Here is a 13313-nt window from a genome sequence, read left to right on the forward strand (position 1 = left end):
TACCAATCCCTACTGTTCCCAGGGGCCTGCATCACATACTGTGCCAGCCCTGCAGCAGGCATGGGTATCACATCCCAACTGAATCCTTGTCTGAGCTGCAGCAGCCCTCACTTCAGTCAAGATTGGAAGAACAAGCAACATTTCAATCTGCCATACAGTTTATTTCCAAGGACTGGTTTGGTGCAGCCCTGGCACATGTGGCTAGGCGACCTTCATGTAGCAGTTGTCCTCCTGGACAAAGCCTTGTACACAATTAATTTTTGTTTCATTCTCCCTGTTTTCTCTCGAAAGCTCTACTGGGCTTTTTTGAACCACAGGTGCCAGTCTGGAACCCTCACTGTGAATGGTGCAAGAATCAGCAGGACAGGAGTTATCCACAGAAAGAGGAGGCACCAACTTGTCTGAGACCAGGAGCTCTGGGGACTCTGCAGTTTTTCTTTCTAAGTTTAGTTCAGTGCTGGCCAGTGATTGTTCTGGTAAAGCAGCTGCAGAGCTGCACCTCCTGCCTACTGTGGGCTCCATCAACTCCTGATTTTCCCCTGCATTGCCATGTTTCCTCAAGTGGTTGTGCATGTGGCAGCAGAAGGCACTATTCAGTCTGTTACTGCTGCTCTCCTGCATTCCTTTACCAGTACAGTTAAAGCTGTTAGGCTTTGTCCCCTTTGTAGTTCTCTCTCTGCTGTTAAAATCTTGACAGTTTGGCTCTAACGCATGCAATACCAGCTCCTCTCTGCTGGTATTTTCATCTTTGCTATCACCAGACAGCTCATTAGAGTTCATGATCCAAAGGCTGCCATCACCGGTCTGTGCAAACATCCTCACTAAAGACTAAATCTGGGACACTTCTGCCATCAAAACCCTGTGCAATCAAACATACGTGGTCATCTGTCTTCAGGTCAGGTTCAGAGACCATTTCTGGAGGTGTTCCTCTCAGGCTGTTGTGCAAAAGATGAGTGAAGGATTCGCACTGTGGCCTGGAGATAACCTCACTGTCATTGTCATGGTATGTACCATTACACTTAACTACATTATCAAAAGGTTGATAACCAGATGGCTGAGGCCCAGTGGGGCAAGAAATGACATTGGCTTTCTTTTGAACATTTTGGTATGTTACTTGGTTATGTATTTCTTCTTCTGGCAAGAAAGCTGAAGCACTGTCATTTGCACATGTGGGAAAAGATGGAAAATCACTATGTTCTGAAGAGGTGCTGTGAACATCAAGCTCAGTGCAGGGAGATCTGTAGTTGGTGTAACATGTGTGATTGCGAGGGGGCTGATAAATTTGATCTCTGCAGCTCAGTTCTGCTGTGTCTGAAAACCGTATTAAAGGTGGTGAGGAGCACACATTTTCAAAGTACACACTCAGGCTACTGTCAGCCATAGACCGAGACATAAGGGTGTCAAAGCTCTTGTAGGCAGAACCACAAGGCTCCATGGACGGAGACATAAGGGTGTCGAAGCTCTTGTAGGCAGAACCACAGGGCTCCATGGATGGAGACATAAGGGTGTCGAAGCTCTTGTAGGCAGAACCACAGGGCTCCATGGATGGAGACGTAAGGGTGTCGAAGCTCTTGTAGGCAGAACCACAGGGCTCCATAGATGTAGATGTAAGGGTGTCGAAGCTCTTGTAAGCAGAATCACAGGGCTCCATGGATGGAGATGTAAGGGTGTCAAAGCTCTTGTAAGCAGAACCACAGGGCTCCGTGGATGGAGACGTAAGGGTGTCAAAGCTCTTATATGCAGAGCTACACAGCCCCATGGATGGAGACAGAAGGGTATCAAAACTCTTGTGTGCAGGGTTGCTTACTCTGTCTTTTTTGGTCCCAAATGATGGTTTATTTGGAGATTCCTGGATGAGGACACACAAATCATGCTGACTTTCAGAACCGCATGGAAAAAGGCTTTGATGAACCATATGTTGAAGTTCTCTTGCATCCAGAGAAGCATAATTTGTGCTGGAGCTGTGATAGCCAGATTCAAAGGATTCTTCTGACTGTTCTGACTTCTTGCTGGCTGTACTACAATCGTAATCATCTTGAGAAGCTCTCGTGAAAAGGGAAAAGTCACACGGCTGCCGACTCTGGGCTGTGCTTTCATTTGTATTTTGCTGTGAGGGATTTTCTGACTCAAGTTTCTCAAAGGTTTTGTTCTCACCCATGACGATGTCTGGGTCTTTATGGTCTCGCATATTTTCATCTGCCAGGAGCTTAATAAACATGCTAGCTAGAGCATCATTGTGTTCAGTGTGCTCTCTGAAAGCACTGACACAGCTCTCGGAAGGCTCAAACACAGCGATATGGTCACTAGTCTCTTCCTGGTGCTCAGCCTCAATGTCTGGTAAGCATTCACAAATTTCTATCGACTCTTCAACCAGAATTGTCTCAGGGGTTAAAACTGCGCTGCTGCCTTTCAGAAACCACTGTCCAGACTTGTTGTGACAACTGCAAGATTTCTCAGCATTTCTGGTGTTCTCTTTTCCCTTGAAGTTTTGGCTTGACAAGATTTGAGCCAGACAGTTCTTGCAGCTTCTGTTTTTGGAAATCAAAAGGAAAGGAGAGTTAATGTTTATGTAAGAGGGAACTACGTCACGCTGTAAAGCAGTTTGGTTTTTTTCCTCCTTTGTTTTACTTACATTTCCTTTTCCATATGATTCTGTTTTAAGTCATGGAAAGGGAGCTTCATTTCATCAATGTAGCACAAAACTGAAAACTAATAAAGACACAAATGAGATTTAGGACACATGTGAATTGTATTTCATAACCCCTGCACTAGCCAGACAATAGCACTTATTACATATCCGTATTACTATTTTATTTAATTATTAATTATTATTTAATTATAAATAATAATAATTTAATTATTAATAATTATTTTATTTAATTTACATATTATTACATATTAGGGTTTTTTTGTAAAGCCTTGAAATTACCTTGACATTTTTTACGACCAAATGGCTCTTTGCTGGATTTGGGATTTGATCCCACCATTCTTTCTTCACTCTGCAAGGGAAGAATTAGAATTGTTTGCTTTGACTGCATTTTGTCTTGATCAATGCGCACTTCCCTCTTCTGTTCTTCTCTCCCTCTTAGCCACCTGCACTGCAGCAAGAGGAAGTGCTTGTTCTGTGCATCTTCAAGTGCTGCTTTTCATTAAACTATTGCAGAGATATTTGTATGTTTGGTGCATGACTGCTCTACAAAACCAGTGTTACACGATCTTCTAGTCATGTTTGAACTGATGCACAAAACAGATGGGATCCCACTTTCACATTAACACTAAGAGATTTAAAAATAAATACAGGTATTTGACCATCACTACTGGAACTCCAGCAAAGATGGGCCAAAACCTGAGAAACCCCAGAAGTGCAGCCTGTTTGGACACACTAACAAGCCCATTCTGATGAGGTTAACAGAGAACATTCAGTTATCGATTCGGAAAATGAGAGTGCAACTGATTCATGTTTATAAAACATTTGCTGGTAGAGAGCCAGATACAGGTGCTGAGGAAAAGCAAACCCTTAGATTCCTGACCAAGACACTCGGCTAACTGACAGCAACACTGCTATCTGGGCAAAGTGCTGCTCTGGGAAACCCATGGGCAGCACGCTACGTACCTGGTAAAACAGAAGTAACAAACGACAGATAGTGCCACGATCAGAATGCAGGACACAGGAACAGCCATCTGCAGAATGTCTTCAGCTGTCACTCGGTATTCTGTTAAACACACACGTACACTTACATGTGTATGTGCATCTAAATACAGGTACTGGCAATATGAAATTCATTGCTGCTCTTTTGCGCCTTAAAAAATGCTCCTTCAGAGGATGTAAAATCAAGTCTCCAGCAGATAAACAACAGGCCATAAACAGCTACCCGTGGTGATGGTGTGTGGCAAGTGCGACGCATTAGTGCAGATACTGCAGACAGTTATGGTGTCAGGAGCCAACACTCTGTACTGTGAAGCCATTTGCAAGCTCTCGGGGAAAACCTCTCACACAGTCCCTAACAATATCATCTCCTCTGTAGTGCATCTATGCTTCTTGTCCCCTCTGATGCTCTTCAGAGGTTTCCAAAACCCTCAGCTCTCTGCTGGATAAAGTATTGCTTAATTTGCAGCCTAAATATGTCTTGTTCATTCACACCCACTTGCTCTTATGTCAATGGTGTTTTTTAGTTTAGATCTCTCTTCTTCCCTGGTGTCTACTTCATGAAATATTTATAGAGAATAAACCCATTCCCTTTTAGCCTTTTTTTTTCCACAAGGCTAAGCAATCCAACTTCCCTTTGTCTTCGCTTCCTCAGTTTCCCTTCTTATGTTCAGTCTGTTTGGAAGCCTTTATAGGTGTATCCGCAATGCATTCAAAAGGATGGAGATGTTGATTCATAACCCTTCTCTGAGAGGAGAGCTGAGGGCTTGTTTGTACGACTGCACCATCCCTTTATCCAGCTGGTATTTGTTACAATACTCACCATAGTAAAATTCAACTTCTTCACTCCATTCACTCCAGTAGGCCGGGTAGTCTGTATAGTTACACCTCACACTTGCAACGTAATCACAGCCTCTCCTCAAGGAGCTTGCAGTGATTTCAAAGCTTTTTGCCTGGTAGTTAATTGCTTTTACAAAAACCTGAAAAGGAGATGAGAAACTTCCCTTTGGTTTGCTTCTGAGGTGAAGGGTCAGTGACAACAATTAAGTAACAATGGTGTTACATGTTTCAGTGGCCCTTCACAAGTGAGCAACTGAATGACCGTGTACCTAATCTGGTGTTTGAGATGCTGCATTTTGTTGTCATGAGTGGGTGACATTTGTGACATGCCACCAAGCATGTTCTCCCCCTAACAGAAAAAGCCTTGTCCTAAAGTGCTGGGAGGTGGCTGAAATGCCTCAACTGCACCACGGAGTCATGAGCAGCTTCCTGATGCCTAAGGAGCAAGTTAAGTTCAGGGAACGGAAGTGTGTATTTTCAATTTCTGCCCTGTCTACTCTGTGCAGCAGACAATTCTGGGGTGGCAGTCAGAAGAGTTTCAATCCTTTAAAGCGCTGCTGCACCACTCTGGGGCAATGTGACCTTTGGCAATACCATCATTCATTAAAAGGTTCCTAGACTTTTCAGAGGACTTTTTAGGCCTGAGAACTCCAGAGAGACAGAAAATGAAGAGACTGGCTTTCTCTTACCTCTGTCGGGTGCTGTTTCCTCCAGTATTTCACTTCATGGATGACTGGCTGTCCAGAGAGCATGGATGGAGGAGAGTAGCTCTCCTCCCAGCTCAGATTGAAATTACCATTTTCAAATTTCTCAATGGCAAGGTTTTTGGGGGCCCTTGGCTTAACTGTACGTTAAAAAAATACAATCAAGAAGAACGGCAATAGCAAAGCACTGATGGAGAGAAGTAGAGACAAGCATCCACTAGAGACCAGAATCTCATCACAGTCAATGCATTTAGCCCTTTCACTATACAGCACAAGGACAGAGAGACCAAAAAAGAGCAATTGCAAGGTATTCATTAACAAGCACCAACTTTTCAAGCTGGCTGAACAAACTGCAAGTTCAACCCTTCGGTGCGCTGGGCACAGCTTTCAGCCTGGAAAAACGCAATGATGCAGACGAATGCCTGCCTGAGGTGTGTGACTGATTCTCTGAGTGCTTGAGGTGACAAGTGTTTTGAACAAGCACGCTGTTAGAAACAAACAAGGTGCCTGTAGAAAGATACAAACTGCCCGTATGCTCTGTCTTGCGAAGAGCGGGGTCATTACCTTCTTTTCACTGGTTGTTATAATCCAACAGCAATTACTGTAATAATTTCTGCTTGCGGGGATGACTCAATGTGTATGAAAAATCAGAGTGTGGCAGATCAGGAATGGAAGAAATTTCAGCAGGGATAACCTAGTGTCTTTCTAGAACCTAGAAGGGGCACATTCCTCTTCACCCCTGAATTCCACAGCCACAAATGCAAATGCATTAAAGACATGTCTAAGCCCCAGAACTGCTGTTTCCTGGCAACTGAGAGGGTACTGCTAAAGGAAGAATCACTCCCTGCTTGCCTCATTACTCAGACCCTTTTCTTAAGAACCTACTACAGAATCAGGTTTCTAAGCCAAATGGAGTTTGCATTTAAGCCAGCATGACACTTTTCACCTCTGGTAAAGGAAAACCACTCCAGTGACTTGAATGAGGAGTTAGCTAGGATTGCAAAGCCTGCAGCCAGATGTCCTGATGACAAAGTAAACAGTTTCTTACCAACCAGGGCTGGTGTAACACTGTAATTCCACATATCAGTCCCATTGTACTGTAGAGCTAGAACATATGTGAGGCCTGATACAAAATAATCCGGACATATTGTGCAAGTGCACTTCAAACTCTCTTTTCCATTCTCGGGGACGCACACACTGTTTCTGGAAAACAGGCAGAAAATGACGTGATGTTTAGAGAGGGTGGCACACTATTTCTTGAAAAGGTGAAATCAAGCTTCCCAATGTGTAGAGCTAATCAAACCTGAGACACATAAGCTCAGTTCCTGGGAATGTTTAGCCCAAACAAATCCAAACCAAAACTGAGCTCCCCCAAACAACTCCCCAGACACCCCTTGGGTATCTGTATTGCACAAATAAAACCTGACAGAAAGGCTGAGGACTGATCTCAAGAGGGAAAATTAACACCCCTTATCACGCTCCAACCTCCGAAGGAGCAGACCGACAGCTTGCTAGCATACAAGCAGGTTTACTATGGTGTACACAGTGAGGTTATTTGGATGTCTGTGTGCAGAAATTACACGGAGAGGAACAGGAGAGCACAAATGCATTTTCCTTTGTAGGAGATGACAACAGGCCCTGCTGCAGAACAGGGACAACAGTCTGCGGTTGAACACAGAGTTAAAACTGTGAACAGAGATAATCACCTGGGCTGCAGGGGAGACTACCTTTCACACAGGCTGTGTATTAGGAATCAGGTCAGATTTCTCCTGAAGGAGGTAACATTTTGCATGAAATTAAGGTTTGGTAAACTTATGTGAGCCCCACCACTGCTACAGGTGGGACTTGATCACTCCTCTATTCTAAGTGTGCAGAGGTCTGCAGAAGAACAGACCACTGAACAGTGTGCTGCAACCCCTCATCCTCCTGGCAAGAATAATAACTGGGATTACATTTGTCTCAGGCACTCATGGTAGAGGGAGATCAGAGCTGATACTGGCTACAGGACAGACGAAATTTCAACACTGGTGACATCTTACTAAATACTTACGGCAGAGAAAAAAATTCCTTCCTGTAGTAAAGGAGGAATTCTTTGGAGCAATTCATGTGTGCAGGCACCTTCCAGTGACAAACGAGCTCTTTGTCGTAGTCTGTGAAGCACGCGAATTCCTGCACATGCCCTGCAGCCATGACTAGGGAGAAGCAGAACACAAGGAGAAGCAAAAGAATAAAAACCCCACATAAATAGGACTAGGCAGAAACATTCACTTTTCCATCTAAAGGGAGTCACCAACCTCTGTGAATTCAATGCAAGCATTGTTATTTGTCATGCTTGAGGTAAATGGAAAGAGATGCAAGTCACCAAATGTCTCCCCCTTTCTGGAGACATTTATTTAGTGTGAGGTGTCCCTGTCCATGGCAGAGGGGTTGGAACTGGATGATCTTAAGGTCCTTTCCAACCCTAACTATTCTGTGATTCTGTGATTGTCTACGATCTGTCAGGATAAAGGTCTGCAGTAGTAATAGTGAAATAGGCACAACTCAGCCAACATTCTTCCAAGCATAGAAAAACTGATTCTGATAGCTTTTAATTTAATTACAAAACATTTAATTAGAAGACAGCATCATCCTATGTGTTAAATTCAAAACATTCAAAAGCCAAAATGTAATTAACAATCCAAAATCACTGCCCACAGGCACGCGCTCCTGCTTTACCTACAATGGTTCTAAGCCTCCCAAATGCATGTTCTCTGCCTCCCCAGAGCAGTTTCCCCATTGCCTAGAAGAAATTCCTGTCACAGGCCTTCTCCTAGTATACACCTTTTCTTTATTTCACTCAGTATTTCCTGTTCTGTCTTCTACTTTTCATTGTTATGATAGTGTTCAGAGACCTGGAGAGACTGAGTCACACCGTTCCAGGCCCTGAGAAGGTTCAGCAAAGCCCAAACTCTCTGCACTCCCAGTGTTCACAATCACAATCTTCCCCTAGCAGAATTTAAGGAAAAAAAAAAAATAGAAAACATTGGTTAAACTCTCTTTGCTAGTTGTGGGAAGGGAAATGGAACACGCAAGCCTCAGCACCCCTCCCTCGTTTTACACTCTTCTGATGCACTTGAGTGAAACAAGGCACAGAGGAGGAGCAGCTGTGTGACAGTAAGGTCATGCAGTTATCAGGACTGACAGAACACAATCATTCCTAAATGAAGCAGTCAGAAATAGCCAATACTTTCATCATCCCAGACAATTCTTTGCCTGCTCTAATGTTTGACTTCTCTGTTATTGGTAAATATCAACAACATCTCTCTTTTTCTGCACAAGTTCTATAGATCTAAATCCTCTTCCCCTGCTCAACAGTCAACAGAATTTGGAATAGCTTTTGCTGGGGCTTAGAATCCCATTAATTGATATTTTTCTGACAGCTTCCTAAGGGGCTCTGCTAGAAGGTTTCCTACGGCAATTATACAAGGGCCAGTTTTGTTCACAAGGCCCAGCACATTACTAACTCTCCATTCTTGTCATTTGCATTGCAAATTCAGGATTAAGTAAGTTGTGAACAATTCACATCCTCTAAGGTCCTTGTCCTTCAGTCACTGCTTCACAGGCTTGTTCTTTCCAATGGATACTTAAGCTTCAGATTATTCCTTCCAAGCAAAACCTCTGGTTGTCAGAAATACCTGATTTCGTTTTATCCTCCCTTCATTTCTACTTTTCTGTAGTCCACTTGTCTAGCTTATTCTAATATAACTTCTGATACAGTACAGCATCTGCAAGTATAACAAACAGGATGGTCAAATGCCTTTTAGATACATAATATACAACAGGATCTACCACCAGACCCTCTGGTACTTCAATAAAAACCTGACTCTAATGAACTCTCAGTGTATGGTCTTTCACCCGCACTAAAAAGCACACATCACTTGCACTTGCCTCTTTACAAGGTCTCCCACAAAACCTGGCTACTAAGCAGGTCTGAGTCACGTGAGTAAACTCAGTCATCTCAGCGCGGCTCACTCATGCCAAGAGGAGGTTTGGCAATGTAAAAGAGCCATTTAAAACTTCTGTACAAATAATAATCTGAATTGCCTGGCATATCCACTGGTTCTAAACCTGGGCCTGAGGCAGCTCATAGCTTCATTGGTGTTCAGATACTTAGAAAATGGTTTTAGTTAGAACATCAGTTAGCAGGTTAGTTAGTTAGAACTATCACTAGTATCCTTTCGGGATGGCTGCACCACATTGTCCTGGTTTAGCAGTAGCAGTCATTTTTTCTACTGGTGCAGTGCTGTGTTTTGACTTTTGACCTGAGAATAATATGATAAAGCTGATGTTTTCAGTTGTGGGTCAGAATGTTTAGACTGACCAAGGACTTTGTGAGTCTCATGCTCTGCCAGGGAGGAGGAGAAGCCGGGAGGAAGCAGGGACAGGACACCTGACCCAAACTAGCCAAAGAGGTATTCCATACCACAGCACGTCATGCCCAGGATGTAGAACGGAGAGTTCCCGGAAGGGCTGGATCATGGCAGGGTGGGGGTGAGGTACCGGTTGGTGAGCGGTTGTATTCTCTTGCTTGTTATTTCCTTTATCATTATTACTATTAGTGGTAGCAGTAGTGATTTGTGTTATACCTTAGTTATTAAACTGTTCTTATCTCAACCCGTGGGAGCTGCATTCTTTCGATTCTCCTCCCCGTCCCTCCAGAAGCGGAGGGAAGAAAGGTGGGGGGGGGAAGTGGACTGCGTGGTTCTGATTTACGGCCTGGGCTTAAACCACGACACACATTTAGCTCCCTTTCCTTCTGCACAGCCCCTGATTCTCCAAAAAACCCCAGGAATCATCAGAAGAAAGCAGACTTTTGAAGCCTTTTAAAGATCAACATCATTATTTTTCAATGTGTTAATGATCTTACACTCACAAGAATACTTCAACTAAACGAAGCTCCTCCTGCTGCATTAAGCTATGCTGATTTGCGGCTTTGCTTTACCTTTCAGTGTCCTCAGGTCTTTCCAGATCTGTACATTATTTTCTCTACCCTTTTCCTGTGACCCCCCTTTTCATCTCTGGTACACCGTACTTTGTTTAAACCTCACACATAGGAGAATTTCCTTTTGAAACCACATAGAGCACAGAGGTTGACTTCAGTTCATGCAGTTAAAAGGGAACTGAAATACTGGATTTATTTTTTAATCCCCAACTAGAACATCATGCTGAAGAAACCTGAAACACGTAGTTAACCAGGGGAAAAATGTGTAAAATTAAACCTTGATAAAGGTAATTTACAGAAAATGTGATTTTTACAGAGATGTCCCTGGGTTACTGCTGAGCATGTTGTTTGGAGCCAAGTGTCCAAAAGAGGTTAGGTCATGGTGAAGCAGGGAGATGACATTCCAAACTTCAGTTCCTTCTTCCTGCAAATTCCTTTTTTTTTTTTTTTCTTGCCTATATGGAAAAGGGAAATAAAAAAAAACCCACCACAACCCAACCCCCAAACAAAAAAACAACCAAAAACCTTAGAACTCGGGCTAGTATATGGGTACTTCTGACACATTTCATAGTAGTTAATGATGGTAACAGTGTTGCCTACTGGCCAGGGAAAATGCTGCTGATAAAAACCTCAGAATAATCATTGAAAACATTGACAAATGTACCTTCATTTGTTGTATATGAAAAGAAAAGGATCCACAGGGTATGCAGTGCAGCACTTGGAAGCCTTGCCATCACTGACACTGGCCAGGCTCCGCAGGACAAGCTGTGCTGAAATCCTGCCAACAGAAAACATTATTCCAAGCTTACATCAGTGTCCCAGTGAAGGTAAAGGGGTAGTTCTTCTTATTGCTTCTGCTAGATGTTAGGATTCAGATCCCCTGCAGCGCCTCATCCCCCTAAAGCCAGCTCATGGAAGAACGAGAGGTGTACAAGAACAATACAAGACTTTTCTGCAGAGTTCGAATTGTAGGATCCTACGCTGGCACTGGAGACACTCATTTTAGCTACCAGAAAAACAAAGCTGCCAGTGAGGCATTGAAAGGGTAAAGACTAGACCAAAATCACTGACAAGCAACACATCACCAAAGCCCTATGATTCCACTCAGATAACTGAAAGAATTTAAGCATAAAGTGTCTGATCTATTTACTAAAGTGTTTTCCCCAAGTCTTATCACAGTACCCCGATAATATAATCCTCTTGAAAAAGATTTTAGCAAAGACCTCTGAGCCCTTCTTCAGCAAAAGGCAGATTCATTAAACCAGTAAATAATTAGAAGCTGTGAAACACATACCTAAGTAATGATATAAACCAGCACAATTTTGGAGAGGAAAATTATGCAGCTTTCACATATTAGAATTCCTTAAGCACAGCAAAGCTGCTCAAGTAAACTGAAACTGTTGAAATAATTCATTTAAGACTTTCAAAACACAATTCCCCAAGATTCTTTTGCTGATGCAACACAGTCACACAGTGGAATATCATATTTTGGATTAGCTATGGCTACCAATGTTCATGTTACTAGAAATGTACCCAATGCAGTTAAGCTTTTGAGCTTTTCACATTTTGGGAACAAAACATGACTGAGCATAGCAATAGTTATTTGAGAAGAATACAAGTGCTTTTGCTGCTGCTCAGAAAAAAAAAGCAAACTGCTCCAGCACACAAAAATCCTGCAGCTTTCCCCAGATTTTCCTGGAATTCCCACGAGAGGAAGTGTTTGCTTTCCAGCCCATTGTTAAGTAACTGCTGCATGACTGAAGTTCCAAGAAACTCTGCAAAGTTTGGCTGAGAGTCCTGCATCACGCAAGCATGTGTGAATCAGAGACGGCACAGCAAAACCATCTCCCCCGGAGGAGGGAAGCTCTGCGCATGCAGCAAGCGGCGGTACCCCGCGCACGGCACTACCCCCCGGCTCGAACTGCAAACCCTGGGAAAACGCTGCTGATAAACCCAGAAAGCTTTCTTTTAATAACAGCAGTGGACGATGAACCCGATGCGAAAGGAGGAGATGTTAACATCGAACAGCTTTCCTGTCCGCTAGCCCTTACGTTTGTCTCACACAGGATTTCCTGTCTTGTATGATCACTAAAGAAGGAACTGTACTTCAGACTGGTGGATTTTAACGAACCAAGACATCTTTTATTCTTTTTAAATGACTGATTTTACTAATATTTTAATGTCCTTTTAATCCTCATTCCACAGATTCCTTCATGTAATTTGGGATACCTCGAGCTAATGTGTTCCACAACAACACATAAAGGGTTATCTGCATTTCTGGAGCTGGACGGGGCACATCTGGATAAACCCCTACTGACAGATAGGGGAGAGCCTCTCAAAACGAGCAGATGAGTTCTCTTGGAAAAACGTGGATCGAGTTAGATTTGGGTGATGACTTCAGCTGAAGCTCCTGCTCTCCAGTATGTTCTCATACCGAGATGACAGAAGTCAGCAAAGGGGACAAGGACACGGCACCCCCGTAACGGGAAGGGCCGCAGGTCGAGCCCTGCGGGTGTTCCGTTACTGCAGAGACCGAACCGGGACAGGCTGGAAATAAAACCCGCTCGAAGCGCAAACCGTGAGCACCACAGCCCGGGACAGGAGCCCGTCCTCCACCGCCTCGTCCCGCACCCGCCGGAGGGCATTCCAGCAGGAAGGGCATTGCTGGGAATCCCACCCGTTTTGTCGGGGTTCGCCTCAGTCGCAGCCTCCGAGTCCAGCGGCCTCGACAAGGGGCAAGGGAAAACTGCGACGGCGCTTCCCCGGCCCCGCCGACCCCGGGACATTCCGAGCAGCACCCGGAGCTCCGCCCGTGCCCCCGCCCGCACCGCGCACAGTGGGCGCCCATTCCGCCCCGGCGAAGGCAACGGCGGCCCCGGCAGCAACGCGCCCGAACTCGGCCCCGACACAGCTCGCAACAGGGAGGAGCCCGCGCGGCCACCGAGCCGAGAGGGGCGGAAGGGCCGCTGGAGGTACCTGGCCGGGTCCGGGTCCTGCTCCGCGCGGCGGCCTTCCGCGCCAGGGCTTCGGTCTACACAGGGTCCGTACCGACCCCACGACACCTGCGGGTCCGGCGGACACGGGCACTGCACTCCCCAGGCCCGCGTCCTCCGCCTCAAGCGGAGCGGAACGCAGCAAACCT

The 13313-nt window shown here is 44.7% G+C and overlaps 1 protein-coding gene across 1 annotated transcript; it reads right to left on the reverse strand.

Moving 5' to 3' along the window:
* Positions 1-643: 643 nt before the first annotated feature.
* IL4R (interleukin 4 receptor) lies at positions 644-13258 on the reverse strand. The gene is made up of 10 exons (XM_080617834.1): positions 13148-13258; positions 10836-10949; positions 7241-7382; positions 6239-6393; positions 5176-5330; positions 4470-4626; positions 3614-3713; positions 2930-2999; positions 2633-2709; positions 644-2528 (listed from the first exon to the last, which is right to left on the reverse strand). Exons 2-10 carry the CDS (start codon positions 10903-10905, stop codon positions 797-799), a joined length of 2658 nt encoding a protein of 885 aa, XP_080473960.1. The 5' UTR covers positions 10906-10949; positions 13148-13258; the 3' UTR covers positions 644-796.
* Between the last annotated feature and the right edge of the window lie 55 nt (positions 13259-13313).

Source organism: Psittacula echo (assembly GCF_963264785.1).
Source record: "Psittacula echo genome assembly, chromosome: 5".
Lineage (NCBI taxonomy): Eukaryota > Metazoa > Chordata > Aves > Psittaciformes > Psittacidae > Psittacula > Psittacula echo.

Coding starts and splice junctions, on each gene's coding strand:
- IL4R (XM_080617834.1), bottom strand. CDS start 10,905: ATGGCAAGGCTTCCAAGTGCTGCACTGCATACCCTGTGGATCCTTTTC. Junction 6,394..7,240: donor AAGGAATTTTTTTCTCTGCC/GTAAGTATTTAG, acceptor CCTGTTTTCCAG/AAACAGTGTGTGCGTCCCCG. Junction 3,714..4,469: donor AGAAGTTGAATTTTACTATG/GTGAGTATTGTA, acceptor TGTGTTTAACAG/AATACCGAGTGACAGCTGAA.